This window comes from Aspergillus puulaauensis, chromosome 3 (genome assembly GCF_016861865.1).
Source record: "Aspergillus puulaauensis MK2 DNA, chromosome 3, nearly complete sequence".
NCBI lineage: Eukaryota > Fungi > Ascomycota > Eurotiomycetes > Eurotiales > Aspergillaceae > Aspergillus > Aspergillus puulaauensis.
Window position 1 is genome coordinate 142,323 of NC_054859.1, and position 15,552 is coordinate 157,874.

Here is a 15,552-nt window from a genome sequence, read left to right on the forward strand (position 1 = left end):
GAGCTCTTTTGTGACTGGAACGACTCTGGAGGTAGATGGAGGGCGGGGAGTATAGATAGCCATAGCTGTGGCTGTAGTGTACTACATGGGATACTATTCACAAATCACGCTGAGCTTTCCAACCTGGTCCTTTCCAATAAAAGAGTCATTGCTCTGGGCGGACCTACTAGCATGATACCAAGTCCACAGTTCTAGACACGGCTATTGCTGTGAAGCTGACGGCTGTGCCTGCCGTATTTGACTTGGTGACAACGTAGATCGTTCTTGCCTCCTTAGAGGAACTATCTTTCCACAGTAACAACTCTGTTAAACATGGGCTATGGTTGCTACTGCTGTACCGGGAGTGACAATGCTTCATCCTGTGAGCATATCGAGCTTCTTCATACTAGAGGCAGTGTATTGATGGCTTTAATGTACATGACCATATTATTTAACGCTCGAGCACCCTAATATATCCAGAACATGGCGAAAGCGGGATTTAGGATGGCACACTATGCGTCTATTCTATAGGTTGCTCCGTCTCACCTCTCCACGCAGGACCTGATTGACAAAGTTTGGATCTTCTCGCAAGGGCCTACCAAGCCCGATCATGTCGATATCACCGTGTTCCACAGCCTCTGACATGCGATGGCTATCACGCCACCCACCCGTAGTTCCGATGACCGCGCGAGTCTACCACATTGATATCAGTCAGAGCCGACGATGAGCGCGCGGGAAACTTACCAGAACCTTCTTGAGCTCTTGCGCCCATTCAATAAAATAGCTAGTAACGGGGAGATCAGCGTTTGCACTTGTGTCTCTAACTGCCCACGGTATTATGCTTACCTCCCACGTTCTTTTTGCGATGGGCGCTCGGTCAGCTCTGTCATGATATTTCCTCTCCATGCAGGTGAAGCATATGTGCCACCGGAGATATCGAAGAAGTCAACGCCAGCGTCTTCGAGCCACTTTATGACGACGCACATCTCTGCAAAGCTTGTTCCGCCCTCAATAACTATGAACTAGGTCAGTTGATCAGGAAACCAGGTTTGTTAGAACAGGGACCGTACAGTCATGGCAATTCAGCTTCGCGGCAATGACGAATTTGTTCAAGGGAAGTCTGGCCTTGACGGCGTTGACAATCTCCAGAATAAAGCGGGCCCGATTCTCGAGGCTTCCCCCGTACTAAAGACAATGTACATTAACTAGGACATTCATGGCGATAGGGTGCAGGGTGGACTGCACATACCTCATCAGTGCGCTTGTTAATCAATGGAGACAGGAACTGCTGCATGATATATCCATGACTGGCGTGCAACTACGGATGTTTCATTAGCTTCATAGACACTGCGCATAGGATAAACAAGGCCATACTATAATTCCATCCGCTCCAGCTTTGTGGAGGACCTCGGATGCCCATACATATCGGCGTATCAGATCCTTGATCTCGTCCTTTGTAAGCGGTGATGGCCTGCCGTATGTTTTATTCAGACAGGGGCCCAGATGCTGGTCTGACGAAGACTTTGGGTTAGGGTTCAGGAACTCAGGGACCTGGCGTCCAGGGAACTGTAACTGGGGCAGGAAAATAGCACCGCGAGACTTGGCCGCCTTGACAGCGGGTGCGAACGCTTCCACGGGGTCCCAGGGGTTGTTGATGTCGAGGACCGCGTTGTTGTAGTTCTCGAGGTTATCTCGGTGAATAGGGATGTTTCCGGTACAGATGAGACCGGCGCCACCGTGGGCGAGCTCTAATATACGAGTCGAGGTTAGCTATTCACTGGTTGGGTGCTCGTGTACGGGGAATATACCCTGGTATAGCTCTTCATATCGCGGCAGTGGCTTTCCGCTGTTCTCGACGTTGTTTTCGTCATAGGTGGACGCATATTCGCTTAGAGGAGTCCTATACATGCGATTTTTGATCACCTTTCCGGAGAGCTGCAGGGTGATGGGCTGTTTATTCGTTAGCACTATCAACGGCCTTGCAGCAGGATGCACTGACCTGGGCCAGGGGAGCCATGTGTGCCGCCATTGCTACAAGAAGATACCTCAGCACTGAAACAATAGTATACAGTTGAAGACCTCTGCTACTAGGATAAGTCTTTAAAGGACATAGCTCTCTTCATGACCGGTGCATTGATTTGCAGTCCGGTTTGCGGGGAATCAGAAGTCCCTCGGTTATGCGAGCATGGGAACGGAAAATTGTCTTTTGATTTGATTTACTGGAAGAGACTACAGTTTTGCTACCTGTGCATTGGTCTTTTCACTCATCGCTGCCAACGCTTGTTTAACACCAGCTTCACTCGGCTCTTCTTCAACCCACAGAATCTGTTGAGCCACACATACCCGCACCAGCACATCTGTCCCCATAACTGTATTCCATCCCTGGTCCTGTGCTGTCCTCAACAGCGTTGTTTGCGGAGAGGGCATGTAGCACATATCCACAAGAAGCCCTTTCTCCGGCCTCCGTAAGACTGCGTCGCAGATCTGCGCACAGAGAATTTCACCCGGCTGCGTCGGAGGATAATCCGGTATGGTCCCAATAATTATATACGGTGCTGGCAGCTGTTCCGCACTCTCAACCGACTCGAGATATCGAAGCTGGATCTTCGGAATTGCCGTTCGGAAGTATTGCACGATATCCTCCACCTCAGAATCGAGTCTGTTGGAAATATAGATCTCCGATGGCGCAAACCATTTCCACAGCGCGTATATGGCGCTGCGCGCCGCCCCTCCCCCTCCTACCACCATAGCTGGCTTGCCTTTGGATGTTGAAGGTGCCGCTGGATACCGTTGTAGAATCGCATCGCGAATGCCAACGCAGTCTGTATTCGTGCCGATATGAACTCGACGGCCGTCTGGGGTGGCCCGGACAAATGACGTATTCACTGCGCCGATGATTCTGGCTTCTTCAGTGAGGTGATTGAGGGCGCTGCCAAATGTGACTTTGTTGGGCATCGTGATGGAGGAGCCGATGGTGTCATTCGCGGCCAGCTGAGCCTCGAACGCTGACCGGTCAGTCGTCTGCACCTTATCATAAGACCATACTGCGTTGGCTGACTTGAACAGGATGCCGTGGAGGAGCGGCGAGAGAGATTGCGAGATGTTCCCACCGAAGAGAAAGGCGCGGTATGGTTTCGATCGTGATGTAGAGGTCAGCGGTGATTTGCCGTATGTGTACGACTGCCGTAGGATATCCATATTGATTCTAAGACGTAGAGTAAGTTCAAGATACAGACACACACGGATAATCGTCAAACCAAAGCAGATCCGGGGTTTTTAGATAGAACCGGCGGTTATATCAAGTCCCGAGTCTGCTCCCCCGGCATCCGGTTCAATTAACCAGAAGGATAAAGCATCTACCGTGCGCCAACTTTCAATTCCAAAGACAATTATACTATTGCGCGAATTACCATGATGCACTCGACCGACAACAGCAAGACCCGCGTTGCCCTTGTAGGAGGGGGGACTATTGCCCCCCTGCATGCGGAGTATCTACTATCCTCGTCCAGCTGCCTGCTAACAGCTCTCATTGACCCCTTTCCCCCGGGCCAAAAGCTGGCAGCGCAGCTATCAGTTCCCTACTTTGATTCCCTGCAATCCCTTCTCTCGTCAGAGACCCAAAACCCTGAAGCATACATCATCTGCGTGCCCTCCAGCCTACACATACAAGTGGCCACAGACGTGATTACGAACGGAAACCCCAAGGCCGTACTGATCGAAAAGCCCTTCTGCACAGACTCAAGAACAGGCTGTCATCTCCTCGAGCTAGCAAGAGCAAAGGCCTGCCAGGTTCTGGTTGGCCACCACCGCCGCTTCCACCCTTCCCTGGAAGCAGCGCGCGACGCCATCGACGACGGCAAACTCGGTCAAATCACCGCAATCACAGGAACGTGGACGGCAAGGAAACCAGACGGGTACTATTCCTTTGCCGACTGGCGGTCCTCACGCTCCGCCGGTGGAGGCCCGGTATGGACGAACTTCGTGCATGATATCGATGTTCTTCACTATATAACGGGCTCGAGGGTCAACCGAGTGTGGGCCACTTCAACAGTCCAACGTCGAGAGAATCGGAATGTGCCGCCGGAAGACCTTGTCGAGGAGGGCGCAGCGATAATGGTCCAGTTCGCGAATGGAGTGGTTGGGACATTCGTCGTCAGCGATAATGTGGCCAGTCCGTTTGGGTGGGAGGCTGCCACAGGCGATAACCCGTTGTATCCCCCGGCTCCTGTGGCTGTTGATTCCTATCGCATCTTCGGAACGCGAGGGACACTGACCCAGCCAGACGGCGTCCTTTGGACTTATGACCCTGCGGACGCCAGGAGGTTGGGACTAGAGGTGGGATGGAATGTGCCAATCCGACGAGAGGTATTGAAGGCCGGGAATGGAATCCCATTCCAGCTACAGGCGGAACATCTAGCGAGAGTGGTCAAGAATGGCGAACGGCCGAGGTGTGCTGGGGAGGATGGTCTGGCAGCTGTGAGGGTGTGTGAGGCTGTGGTTGCTGCCCTAGTTGCAGGCGATGGCCTTCCTGTTGATATTCAAGGTTGAATAGAGAACGCCAATGTGATACAGCCTGGCTCTGCTATTTACAATCTAGAGGCATCCTTAACCTGCAAACCCCCGTTGGCCAGTGCATAATCCCTCCCCTTCTTCCACCCCATCCACTGCGCCAACGCCTGCTCTCCGCCCTCCCCAAGACCCAATACCTCCACATCCCATCCTGACCCTGGTCCACTATCCAGTGCTGGCGTCCCCGTCAGTGTCACTCCAGGGCGCTGCTCGTACCCAGCGGCCTCCAGCTCTGCATGGGTAAACACCGGCGTGGCACAAGCATCACTCCCGTCAAAGACTGCCTCCCATTCCTTGCGTGTTTTCTCACGGAATCTCCTGCGGAATGCATCTGCAATAGCAGGCCAAACAGCGCGATCCTCCCTCTTCGCCATCCAGGGCCGGTCACTTAGCCCTAGCCCCTTAATCAACTCTGCGAAGAACTGCGGCTCCAACCCAGCAACAGCCATATATTTCCCGTCATCCTTGCACTCGTACACATTATAATACGGACATCCTCCATCCGACAGATTCTCCCCACGAGGACGGTCCCACTGGCCAGGAATCTTGGTCGAAATCCGCGGCATGGTAGCAAGATAGTTCGCCCCGTCCACCATATTAGCGTGAACAACCTGGCCCTGTCCGGTGCGAGATCGAGCAAACAACGCCATCACGATTCCAGTAACACACATGTGGCCTCCAGCCGCGAAATCGCCGAGGATATTCCCCGGAGGCGTTGGAGGCAGCGGCCGGCCGTCTGGCGGGAGACGCGGCGATGGACCCAGCATGGACAGAACCCCCGATACAGCGAGGTAATTGATATCATGCCCGGCCATCTTAGCGTATTTCCCATCGCGTCGAAATCCGGTCAGGCGGGCAACGATAAGGCGGGGATTGAGTTTCAGTAGCACGTTTGTTGGGTCGAGGCCGAGCTTCTCGAGGACTCCGGGTCGGAAAGGGTCGATTAGGACGTCAGCTTGTTTGACTAGCCGTAAGAACAGGTCCTTTCCACCTGTAGTCTTTAGGTCTATTTGGATCGAGGCCTTGTTACGGATGAGCACGTCGGGACTGGGTTGGTGAGGTGGATTGACGCGGTCAAGGCGAATAACGCTGGCTCCGTTGTCTGCTAGCATCATGCCGGCGAAAGGGCCGGGCGCGAGGCCGGCGAGTTCAAGGACGCGTATACCGTCAAGGGCGGGCATGTTAGTATATTCTTTGTTGTATTGAGTGTAGTCACTGGATGGTCGTCCGGTATGTTCTGGTTATATAGGACCAAGGGTTAGGATTACTCGGAATTTTAAATAATAGCCCGGATTAATTGAATACATTCAGTCCTCGGCTAATAGCAAGTTAGTTGTAGGTCTGGCTCTATCATTATTTTGCAATGAGAATTCTCCGAGCTGGCTATCTATGCTACAGGTGTGCTTTGGCTGCAGCCCTGTCGCGCAGCTGTCGTCGCAGCATCTTGCCAGTGGGATTTCTGGGCAATTGATCGATAAAACGCACTCCTCCCCTCAGTTTCTTGTAACCTGCCACTTCACCTCCGACCAACTCTTGGATTTCCTTTGCCAGGCCGTCTCGGTCAATCAATGTAATAGGGGTGCTCGGCACAACAAACGCCAGAGGGATCTCGGTGCCCTCCGCATCATCCCAGATAGATGTTACCCCCGAGTCCTTTACCAGCGGATGTCGTCCGATGATCTCCTCGAGCTCAGTTGGGCTGATCTGGAACCTGGAGTCATGGTGATTAGCACAAGGCGTCGGCTGAAGCTGGCAGACATACCCCTTGTATTTGATCACATCTTTCAACCGATCCACAATTATCAAGTACCCCTTGTCGTCCAGGTACCCAATGTCACCGGTCTTGTACCAGTCCGGGCCGTGCATGCTTTCGCGTGTCCCTTCTTCGTTGTCTTTATATCCACTATGGGTGACACAAGTTAGAAATGCACGGAAAAGGTAGTTCTGGAGAGCTAACAGCATGATGGTCGGCGTAGAAACAACAATCTCTCCTGGCTGCCCAGCGGGCACTTCTTTGCCCTGTTCATCCAAGAACTGGATCTTGACATTGGCAAGTAAAGTGCCTGCGGCAACAAGAGGAGCATCTCTATCTCTGACGCCACTTTGTGCAATACAAGAGGACAACTCTGTGCAGCCGTACGCTGCAATCCCCAGTCAGTTGAGTGACTTTGTAACCTGAGTGCGAATACTTACTTTGGCACAGACTGACTGTAGGAAACCGCTGGCGTAGCTTTGACGCAACGGCCGGCTATAGAACATTAGCTCCTGACCAAGCTATATCTCTTGTGAAAAGCCTACCTTCAAGGGTGCTGCCGAGCAGGAGAAATACTCAAGATCAGGGTACTGATACTTGCCAACGACTGAATTCTCCGCCAGCATGACAGCGACCGGAGGAACGAGGCGCGCCAGCGTTGCGCGCTTTTCATGCATGAGCTGATGATGGGTGTCAGTGGTAGAATCCTAAAATATTCAAAATATCCAAAGGGGACCGACCCGGCAGTAAGTGTCGAGCTGGAACTGGGGAACCATGCACACATAACACCCCAGCCACGGGCTCATCAACGCACACACGTATAGCCCATAGATATGCGATACTGTAACCCCAGTTAGAACTATGTCGCACTTCGGGTTAGTCGAGCGCGTCACCTACATGGCTATCGGAAGTCAGTATACTGCATCTCACTAGGTTGGGTAAATAGGTTTACATACCGGAAAAAACACCTCTCTCATAGACTCTCTCCAGTTATCAGGGTTGTGACCACGCAAGCCCTCACATATCCCAGTCAAATTATAATGCGACAGCATAACAGCCTTGGGCAATCCCGTCGTGCCGCTGGACAGCACGAGCGCCGCACACCTGGTCCGCGCATCCTGTCCATCCAGCACGTATGCTTCAGTCTCCACTCGTTTCGAGTCCGACGTCAGGTCATTGGGGAACTATATCAGTTAACGCGTTGCTATGTATGTGAGCAGGGCGTGGCACTATTCTTACCAGAAGATGGCCATCTAGTCTAGACACCATTGTCATTATTGTCACATCGGCATAGTTCTCTGCACTCAGGGCTTCACGCAGCTTCTTCTCGTATATACCATCGACGATGAAAAACTGGGGCCTGATGACTTTGACAGCGTGGGCGATCTCCTTCGCTGATGAAGAGTGGTTGATTGTACTAAGGAGATATAGTTAGTGCCCAGCGCGCATAATAGAGGGAATGAATCACGGACCTGACAATCCCACCAGCTGCCCAAATAGCATGTGTTGCGAGAATATAGTCCACCTGGTTATATTGAGTGAGCAAAGGCCACAGGTCCACTAGAGAGCGAACGTACGCAGCTTCTCCCAATTATGGTGACGGTGTCTCCTGTCTTCATCCCCAGACGATGCCTCAGCGCCCAAGCAGTCTTGAACGAATTCTCGCGTAGGCCATTATACGTGATTGATTTGCCAGTCAAGATGTCCTCGCTGATGATCTTGTTTGGGTCGACATTCGCGGTATTCTCTAGCATCATCTGCGTTATGGACCGGTCATTGCGGAAGTGCACCGTCATATCTGAGATTATGGGAGCCATAGTGAGTAACTTGCGTCAGAGTGCCGGCGTCTGTATGGCTGTGCTAATGGAATACTATAAGAGCCATTCAAGTACCCTGGGTTTACTGGGATTACATTACGAACTGCAGCTATAGGAGCAACTACCAATTCCCCGGTACAACCACTCAAACCCCAAAACGGGCCAGACTCGGTTAACCCACATTCATAACGGGATAATAACGGAAATATAGCTTAGAGGCAATGGGTTTAAAATTCCGTTCGTTGCGGGGTGGTGAGTGTCCGGGGTATCCCCTCCGGATTCTATATCAATTGACCGGACCGCTGGCCCACAGGGAGACTGCGCTTAGACCCAGAAGTGCGGAATTATTACTGAGTCCATGCAGTCATTCGGTAAAGTGTGCAGCCCTCGGTCCCTAGAACGATACGGCACAGTTGTATCGTAATTCTAATAAAAGCAGCGCAGCCGATTGCAACAAAGTGCAACCGCCCACGAGGACTATTAGACCCAACAATGGCGCCAACTGGACTACTGTCCACAATCGAAAAGCAGATCGACGTCGCTCGCACCCCGGACCACGGACCCGACGCGTTCATAAACACCTCGTCCTCGTGGCGGCCAGGAGTGCGTGGGATATTTGGTGGGTTCGCCATTGCGCAGAGCCTGCGAGCCGCCCAACAGACCGTGCGAGAGGAGTTTGTCGCACATTCCTTACATGGCTCGTTCGTATTTGCGGGAACTTCAGATGATAGCATTATCTATCATGTAGAACGGGTTCGCGACGGGAGGGGCTTTTGTACGCGGTCCGTTCGGGCGATTCAAGGAGGGAGCCCTATTTTTATTTGCATTATCAGCTTCACCAGGGCTAGAGGTTCGGACACAGGTATAAAAGACCTTCAGCATTGCCCTCCAATGCCGGCCAATGTTCCAAAGCCAGACGATACATACAAGGGCGGAGGGGGCTTGCAGCTCCCCTACATCAACAGCAGTGTGGGTATCCTCAATACCAATAACCAGGGTAGCCCAGAGAATAAGAGGATTCATCAGTGGATCAAGGCTGTTGGTCCTCTATCGCCATCGGCCGGTCCGCAGATTCACCAGGCAGCACTTGCATTCATGTCAGACAGCTACTTTCTCGTCGGCGTCCCGCATAGCCATGAGATCTGGCATTTTGTGAACACGCCAATATCGGAATTCTATCCTTCTCCGAAAGGGCCTTCAAGGTCGACTGAAACACACACTTCTATTCGACGACCGCATCTGGAATGCCCAGGGGTTGAGCCTGGTAGTGGGGAACGCAAGGTCTCTATGATGGTTAGCTTAGATCACACCATGTACTTTCATAATATGCAATATTTACAAGCGGACGAGTGGTTACTGTCGGAAATACAGAGCAGTTGGGCAGGCAACGGTCGTGGTATAGTTCAGCAGAGAATGTGGACTCAGCATGGCAAACTTGTCGCAACTTGCATTCAGGAGGTTTGTATAAAACCTATCCAAAATATTCATCCTGGTGACAGGAAACTTGCTGATTGTGCACAGGGAGTCATCCGTTTGGAAAATGGACAGACGCAGAGACAGAAGACAAGTCATTTATAATATAATAATATCAGTAGCCAGGCACAGTGCGAGCCGTGCTCGAAGATAGGCACTTGGATCCAATCATGTATGATACTTCCGCTCTAGAGCGCGTTAAGTACTGTTCTCGACTTCCTGTACGTCTGCTTTCTCGGTAACCGAATGGTGAAGCCGTTCCAGGAGGGCATCGTCTTTAGCGAACAGCTGGTCGATCTCCTCCAGCGTCTTGCCAGTGGGCTATAGTTCGCGTTAGTGCGAGTGGTCAGTGTTAGAGAAATGGGGTACCGACGTCTGGGCACATGAAGTAAACAAATATCACGGCGATTATGTTAAATATCAGCGGCCAAATCCAGATCCGGGCCCCAACAGTCTTCAGCGCTATTCCTCCGCCGAAGACTGTGATGAAGGTAAATACCCATACCCCCAGTAGCCCAGCCGCGGAGCCAATATGGCGGTATCTTAGAGGCGCAATCTGCCATTGAAATGTTAGCTTTCGCTCTGTGGTGCTTGATCTATAGCGAGCATACCTCAGGCCCATAAAGCCAGGGACAACCGACCCATCCCCAGCCATAGAAGAACAGGTAAGGAAACATGATCATGGCAGCTGCCCACCGGGTAGCGTCCGTCTTATTCTCGATCATGTTGAGTACAACAAAGATCAACATGCAGCAAGTCTCAATCGACGCAGTGAAGATCATGATCCTCCGGCGACCGATACGCTCTATGGTAGGAATACAAACCCACGAGCCCATCCACTGGACCGTCAGCGATATGGCTGCTATAAGCGAAGCCATGAAGTCCGAAAGGCCAACCTCCGAGAAGATGCGAGTCATGTAATAAACCAGGATGTTTATGCCCATGGACTGCTGGATTCCCAGAATGATAAACGAGATACGGATCCGCTTGCCGACCCGGAGAGGCGTGTTGTCCCAAACAATACTGAGTAGGGTCAGCTTGTTCTGTGACTCTTCTTCTACTCCAAAGCTGGATATGATGGTTGATTTCAAGGCCTGGATCTCCGGAACGTCGTGATAGTTGGTCATTCCTTTGCGGTATGCACCATACAATCGTGCCAGCGTCATATCCCCCTCCTCTATACGATCACGGATATAGTACCACATCGGGGTATCGGGCAAGAAAAGCATGCTAGTTCCAGATAGGATGGAGAAAATGGACTGTATTGCGATAGGCATTCTCTAGAGAACAGGGGCGGTTAGCATGCGATGGATATCAAGAGAAGGTGAGCTCACCCAGGAGACCTGGTTGGTCATTCGTGTAAACCCGAAGCTGATCCAGTACGATAGAGCAACCCCTAGCAGTAGAGCTGAGCAGTTGATTGCGACTTCTGGACCACGCTCTCTGGCCTCGATACTCATTTCAGACTGCCTCATTAGTATATGCCAACGGGCAAGAATTGTGAATGGCATACCATGTACATGGGTACGTTACATGTGATGAACTGCAATCGTTAGCTATCAGCCAAGGGATTATTCGAGGAATCAGCATACCGCAATGCCAGCCCCCTATTTCTCAAGTTAGTACCATTGTAGAACAGTAGGGATGGACAAGGGCGGATGACTGGCTGAGTGACATACACACAACACACGAGCAACAATAATCTGGGGCACAGAATACGAGGCCGCCTGTATAACGCCGCCAATCGTGATGAGAACATTGCCAATAAGAATGCAGTTTCGTCTGCCGAGAGGCATCCCGACTATCATCACAAGGCATGACACAAAGGCCGCTGCGATGGTGCTCGAAGATGCTATCAGGGGGATCGTTTCTGTGCCACCGGGATGCTGGGTATAGCATTTCAGTTGACTTGCACTAACGACAAGCTGCCCCTGCACGATTACTTACTCCAATGGCGTCTAGAAATGGTTCCGTCTCTTGGACCCCTCCGAGGACTCCGGCCTGGTAGCCCTCAATCAGGAATCCCTGCAAGGTAGTCTTAGTCCCCTTTCATCTTGTCTTTCTTCTGATATCGACGGGGATTCTTACAACGGAGCAACTGAACCTCGCCAGGCGGCGGAGGGATTTCCCCTGAATATGCTCATCAAACATGGTGAATAGAGCGTGTACAAGGCAGAGTGATATTGTGTGAATGCGGATTGTCAGCGTGGTAGTCTACTGAATTGGAAAAGTGCTTGGGATCAGTGCTAGCTGCTTTATACAGTATGCTGTCCTTCACAATGCGGGGAAAACTATGGGGTAGCGATCTAGCCCCAGTTTTATCGTAAAGGAGAAACTTAATGGCAACCACGGCATTCTCATAGGCTTGTGGGATGCCTACCCCCAAGCACGCTCGACACGGGGCTTTATTCTATTTACCGGGCCCAGGGAGTCAAGGCCAGAATCAAGTAAGGGGTCATATTAAAGTCCTCGAGGAAACTAATATCAGAGAACACTTGGAGAACAGTAAATTTCTATTACGGGCTAGGGTGGTACATCAATCTACCGGAAAGAGCCGTTCGCGGGTTCGGAATATAGGGTTATGCATGACTGCACCACTACCTCGGGCCGCACAACCCTGGCGTGTATAGCAACTATTTCGTAAACAGCCGGTAGAGCGCGAGATGGGATATCCTAGAATGAGTTCACCCATATCCAGGACTAGTGGTTAGATACTTTTCAAGGTCAGACTTGAACCACCCAGTGGATCGGTCCGTCCTCCGTTCTACAGGCTAGCCTCGCAAATTCTGCCCTGTCACAATTCTACTGACGGTCCAAGGTGCAGGGTGCGTGCCAAACCAGCGCCAAGCAGCCACAGGGCTGAGCAGCGTGTCTTACTGTTTAGGCAGCTGCAGGGTACACCAGACATTATCCGAACCGCTGATTCAAAATACAAATTGAGAGCTTCGGAATATGCTGACCAAAAACGGGATTTACATTACTACGGTCGAAGAGCCGTTAACCGTTTGAGCCGTACATAGGTAGGTACGGAGTCTTTCGATCAGAAACCTTGATGATGATGTAACAGCATTATAAATAGGAACGCCAAAGCGAGAGCTCATACTAGCTCTAACGAGTGGGTATATAGCTTTATCCAGGATCTCCATTCCCCGCCCAAATCATGCCCCGGAATGCGCGGACAATTCACGGGATCTTCGCATTGCCCAGCTCCAGCCCCTAAGTCTCAGTGGGAGGGACACAGGTTTGGACGCTCTGAAGCCAGTCCGAGGAGAGTACTTCAGCTGCGCCAGGGCGGCTAGTCGGGTCGACGCTCAGCATGCGTAGGAGAGTTCTGCGGCTTGGGCCCTAAATACACGGATCAGCGTTTGCAATATTCAATATTCCAGGATAACAAACATTGTAGATCTCATCAAGCAAGGCATTCTTCCCCGTCCCCTTGAACTGCTTGAACTCTTCATCCTCCTCCGTCGCCTCTTTCCACATGTTGCGCCCTGTCCTCATAGCAACGTAGACGATAGCCGCAGCCCAGACATCAGCCCAACGAGGGTCGAACTCGCCGTCGAGATATTGCTCAGGGGAGAGGTAAGGCCTCGAGTCGCGTCTTTCTGTAGCCCGCCGCACATAGCTCTTATCATCGCTAGGCCCACGGAAGCGTTGTGAATGGCCAAAGTCAGAGATCTTCAGACACCCTCGGGGGGTGAGAAGGAGGTTCTCGGGCTTGAGGTCTTGATGCGCGACGCCTTGCTCGTGAAGGTAACGGACACCGCGGAGGAGCTGCTTCAACAAACAGTTTGCTTCGTCTTCTGGCAGTTTGCGAGCTGCAGTAATGAGCGAGTGCAGGTCCCCACCGGCGCAGTATTCCATGCACGCGCAGAGATTCCCGCCGCCGCCAATGGGGAGGAGCTCGAATGTCCTGATGATATTCTGATGACGGAGCTCCGAGACGATTGCGAACTCAGACGTCACCCGCTTCGTGTAGTTATCTCGGCTTTCCTCGGGGCGGCTGCGGAAGACTTTCAGGCCGTAGTAGTTATCCAGTGGAGGGCAATACTGGACTTTATGGGCCTGGAGTATTACGGCGTAGTCGCCCAGTCCTGTGACCTGGATAATGTCGCCGTATTTCTTTGTAATGGCAGCCATCCTGTCCTTTTCAAGCGCCTGGTCCTTGGGGAGATTAGTATCTGCCCAGTGTTCCCAGTCTTCGCGCGGTGGAATAGCGATAACGGAATTTGAGCGACTGGTTTTTCTAGATCCAGAAAGCTCGGTCAAGCTGTCCCAGACGCTCCCTCGTCGTTGCGGCTGGAAGTGGTTATGCGAGGGGTGGGGACGAGGATACAGGTGTTCGACATCTTTCAGGTTGAACGTGAAGCTCCCTGAAGAGTCTTTGCGACCCGGCTCCATAGTTGAGGTCGAGCCATATCCGGCTCTCGGTAGGTGAGTTTCCCCTGGGGCGATGAGGCTGTTCTTGACTGGCGGTTGAGCGGTGGCTTTGTGGTCGGACTGCTTGAGGAAGCGGTGCAAAAATGGCTGGAAGTCGAGAGGCATCTGGGGCAGCTTCGATACTGTGAAGAAAGGTCGAGTGATAGGAACAGAAATCCAGATGAAAAGACGGAAAGGTGGACGCTGAGGGCTGAATGTGACTGAGGAGGCGCTTCGTAGACGCTATATAGGGCTTGGTATGCGGGGTACAGGCAGCAGCCAGTAGCCACGCTCATGCGATTAACGTCGAATGAAGCTGTGGCACGAGCCGAGTATCAAGAAAAAGCATGGAGATCCAGTCTGGGCAAGGAGAAGCAAGTGGCGAAAGTCTTGGGCGATGTCATAGCGGCTATCACAGGCCTCTTGGCCTTGTTCAACCACCACATGAGCAGAAGCGAGTGGCACGACACCGAGGGGTTATTGGCTCGTTAAAATCTCGCGCTGCATGCCAGAGTCGTATATATGCAGTTTCAGCTTCAGCTTGCGGGCATATGTGCTCCGTTCTACGTCAGATGGCCATCAATGTGCCAAGTGCCAACCCTCAGGCTTGAGCTTGGGAAGATTCTTGGCCCTGGCAAGCTTGAAGCCAGCAGCTTAGCATTCATGGCGGAGGGCAGCCTTCCAAATAGTCTCTATACCTACAGGAGCTGGCAAAATAAGACCGTGACAAAGTTTCGGCCCTCCACTCTAGCTAAAGACCCGCCCTTTCTGCCCGAGTTCTAAGCAGGAACCGATGACAAGCCCCATGTCACCGCATCCACTTGGCACGGCTTTGGCGGGTCGAGATATTATTTACTAAAGACTATATTACTACTTAGAAGAAACTTCTATCTTGGATGTTAATATACCATAACCTGACCAGCTTTACCTTATTATAGGAGCGAGAAATATCACGTAGTAGGGGTTAATAGCGTGGCCTTGGCAGGGTGTGACACTACTACTACTACTAATAATAATATTATTATTATCTTTAAACAAAAAAGCTTACGTGCGTTGTTATCCTTATTTATTTATATTATATGATTTACTGACATATCAAGACCAGTGAAGGTACTGCTACCTATGGTTTGGATAGCTTCATTTCATTTTGGAGGTTACAGTCTCGAACGGACCGCATCCCTTCGGGTTGGGCCATGCAAGATACTCATCCATCGACACATTGGGAAAGTCTGCTTTGCGTGTAGGACGTAATGGCACGACAAGAAGGTGAAGCTGCTGGTGGATGGCCGTCTGCTTCATTGTCTGGATCAGGGCTTCAGCCAAACCCCGTCGGCGGCGATCTGGCCGCACGGTGACCGAGATGGCAGAGAGCGCATTCGGTTGATTGTGGGATTGGCACACCCAGAAGTCGGCCTCCTGGTCTTGTGTAAAGGCGATTGATGCTCCAGGGAGGTTGTGTCGCGTGAGATACTGGCGCACACCGCGGGCGAGCATAGTATCGTAGCCCACCTCAACAACCCGGAGAAGACGGCGTCTTCATTC

General features: G+C 51.8%; 9 protein-coding genes across 9 annotated transcripts; 2 read left to right on the forward strand and 7 right to left on the reverse strand.

The window, feature by feature from the left end:
- Positions 1 to 504: 504 nt before the first annotated feature.
- Positions 505 to 2,008, reverse strand: APUU_30053A (uncharacterized protein; the record flags this gene model as incomplete). Its single annotated transcript, XM_041701103.1, has 8 exons — positions 505 to 672; positions 724 to 763; positions 826 to 994; positions 1,050 to 1,164; positions 1,229 to 1,297; positions 1,354 to 1,727; positions 1,788 to 1,929; positions 1,979 to 2,008. The coding sequence occupies 8 exons, from the start codon at positions 2,006 to 2,008 to the stop codon at positions 505 to 507; spliced, it is 1,107 nt and encodes a 368-aa protein (XP_041554022.1).
- Positions 2,009 to 2,208: 200 nt separating this feature from the next.
- APUU_30054A (shikimate dehydrogenase family protein) lies at positions 2,209 to 3,177 on the reverse strand (the record flags this gene model as incomplete). Its single annotated transcript, XM_041701104.1, has 1 exon — positions 2,209 to 3,177. One exon carries the CDS (start codon positions 3,175 to 3,177, stop codon positions 2,209 to 2,211), a length of 969 nt encoding a protein of 322 aa, XP_041554023.1.
- Positions 3,178 to 3,390: 213 nt separating this feature from the next.
- APUU_30055S (Gfo/Idh/MocA family protein) lies at positions 3,391 to 4,527 on the forward strand (the record flags this gene model as incomplete). Its single annotated transcript, XM_041701105.1, has 1 exon — positions 3,391 to 4,527. The coding sequence occupies one exon, from the start codon at positions 3,391 to 3,393 to the stop codon at positions 4,525 to 4,527; it is 1,137 nt and encodes a 378-aa protein (XP_041554024.1).
- A 38-nt stretch (positions 4,528 to 4,565) lies between these two features.
- On the reverse strand, positions 4,566 to 5,729 carry APUU_30056A (CaiB/BaiF CoA transferase family protein; the record flags this gene model as incomplete). The annotated part of the gene is made up of 1 exon (XM_041701106.1): positions 4,566 to 5,729. One exon carries the CDS (start codon positions 5,727 to 5,729, stop codon positions 4,566 to 4,568), a length of 1,164 nt encoding a protein of 387 aa, XP_041554025.1.
- A 211-nt stretch (positions 5,730 to 5,940) lies between these two features.
- On the reverse strand, positions 5,941 to 8,118 carry APUU_30057A (putative NRPS-like protein biosynthetic cluster; the record flags this gene model as incomplete). The annotated part of the gene is made up of 10 exons (XM_041701108.1): positions 5,941 to 6,259; positions 6,311 to 6,451; positions 6,506 to 6,689; positions 6,742 to 6,796; positions 6,847 to 6,981; positions 7,042 to 7,194; positions 7,258 to 7,485; positions 7,541 to 7,718; positions 7,774 to 7,826; positions 7,879 to 8,118. The coding sequence occupies 10 exons, from the start codon at positions 8,116 to 8,118 to the stop codon at positions 5,941 to 5,943; spliced, it is 1,686 nt and encodes a 561-aa protein (XP_041554026.1).
- Positions 8,119 to 8,610: 492 nt separating this feature from the next.
- On the forward strand, positions 8,611 to 9,696 carry APUU_30058S (acyl-CoA thioesterase; the record flags this gene model as incomplete). Its single annotated transcript, XM_041701109.1, has 2 exons — positions 8,611 to 9,576; positions 9,640 to 9,696. The coding sequence occupies 2 exons, from the start codon at positions 8,611 to 8,613 to the stop codon at positions 9,694 to 9,696; spliced, it is 1,023 nt and encodes a 340-aa protein (XP_041554027.1).
- A 93-nt stretch (positions 9,697 to 9,789) lies between these two features.
- On the reverse strand, positions 9,790 to 11,742 carry APUU_30059A (uncharacterized protein; the record flags this gene model as incomplete). Its single annotated transcript, XM_041701110.1, has 9 exons — positions 9,790 to 9,912; positions 9,965 to 10,147; positions 10,203 to 10,871; positions 10,926 to 11,057; positions 11,105 to 11,134; positions 11,184 to 11,198; positions 11,271 to 11,477; positions 11,539 to 11,616; positions 11,680 to 11,742. 9 exons carry the CDS (start codon positions 11,740 to 11,742, stop codon positions 9,790 to 9,792), a joined length of 1,500 nt encoding a protein of 499 aa, XP_041554028.1.
- Positions 11,743 to 12,807: 1,065 nt separating this feature from the next.
- SAT4_2 (serine/threonine-protein kinase HAL4/sat4) lies at positions 12,808 to 14,136 on the reverse strand (the record flags this gene model as incomplete). Its single annotated transcript, XM_041701111.1, has 2 exons — positions 12,808 to 12,936; positions 12,988 to 14,136. The coding sequence occupies 2 exons, from the start codon at positions 14,134 to 14,136 to the stop codon at positions 12,808 to 12,810; spliced, it is 1,278 nt and encodes a 425-aa protein (XP_041554029.1).
- A 1,011-nt stretch (positions 14,137 to 15,147) lies between these two features.
- On the reverse strand, positions 15,148 to 15,504 carry APUU_30061A (GNAT family N-acetyltransferase; the record flags this gene model as incomplete). Its single annotated transcript, XM_041701112.1, has 1 exon — positions 15,148 to 15,504. The coding sequence occupies one exon, from the start codon at positions 15,502 to 15,504 to the stop codon at positions 15,148 to 15,150; it is 357 nt and encodes a 118-aa protein (XP_041554030.1).
- Positions 15,505 to 15,552: the final 48 nt, after the last annotated feature.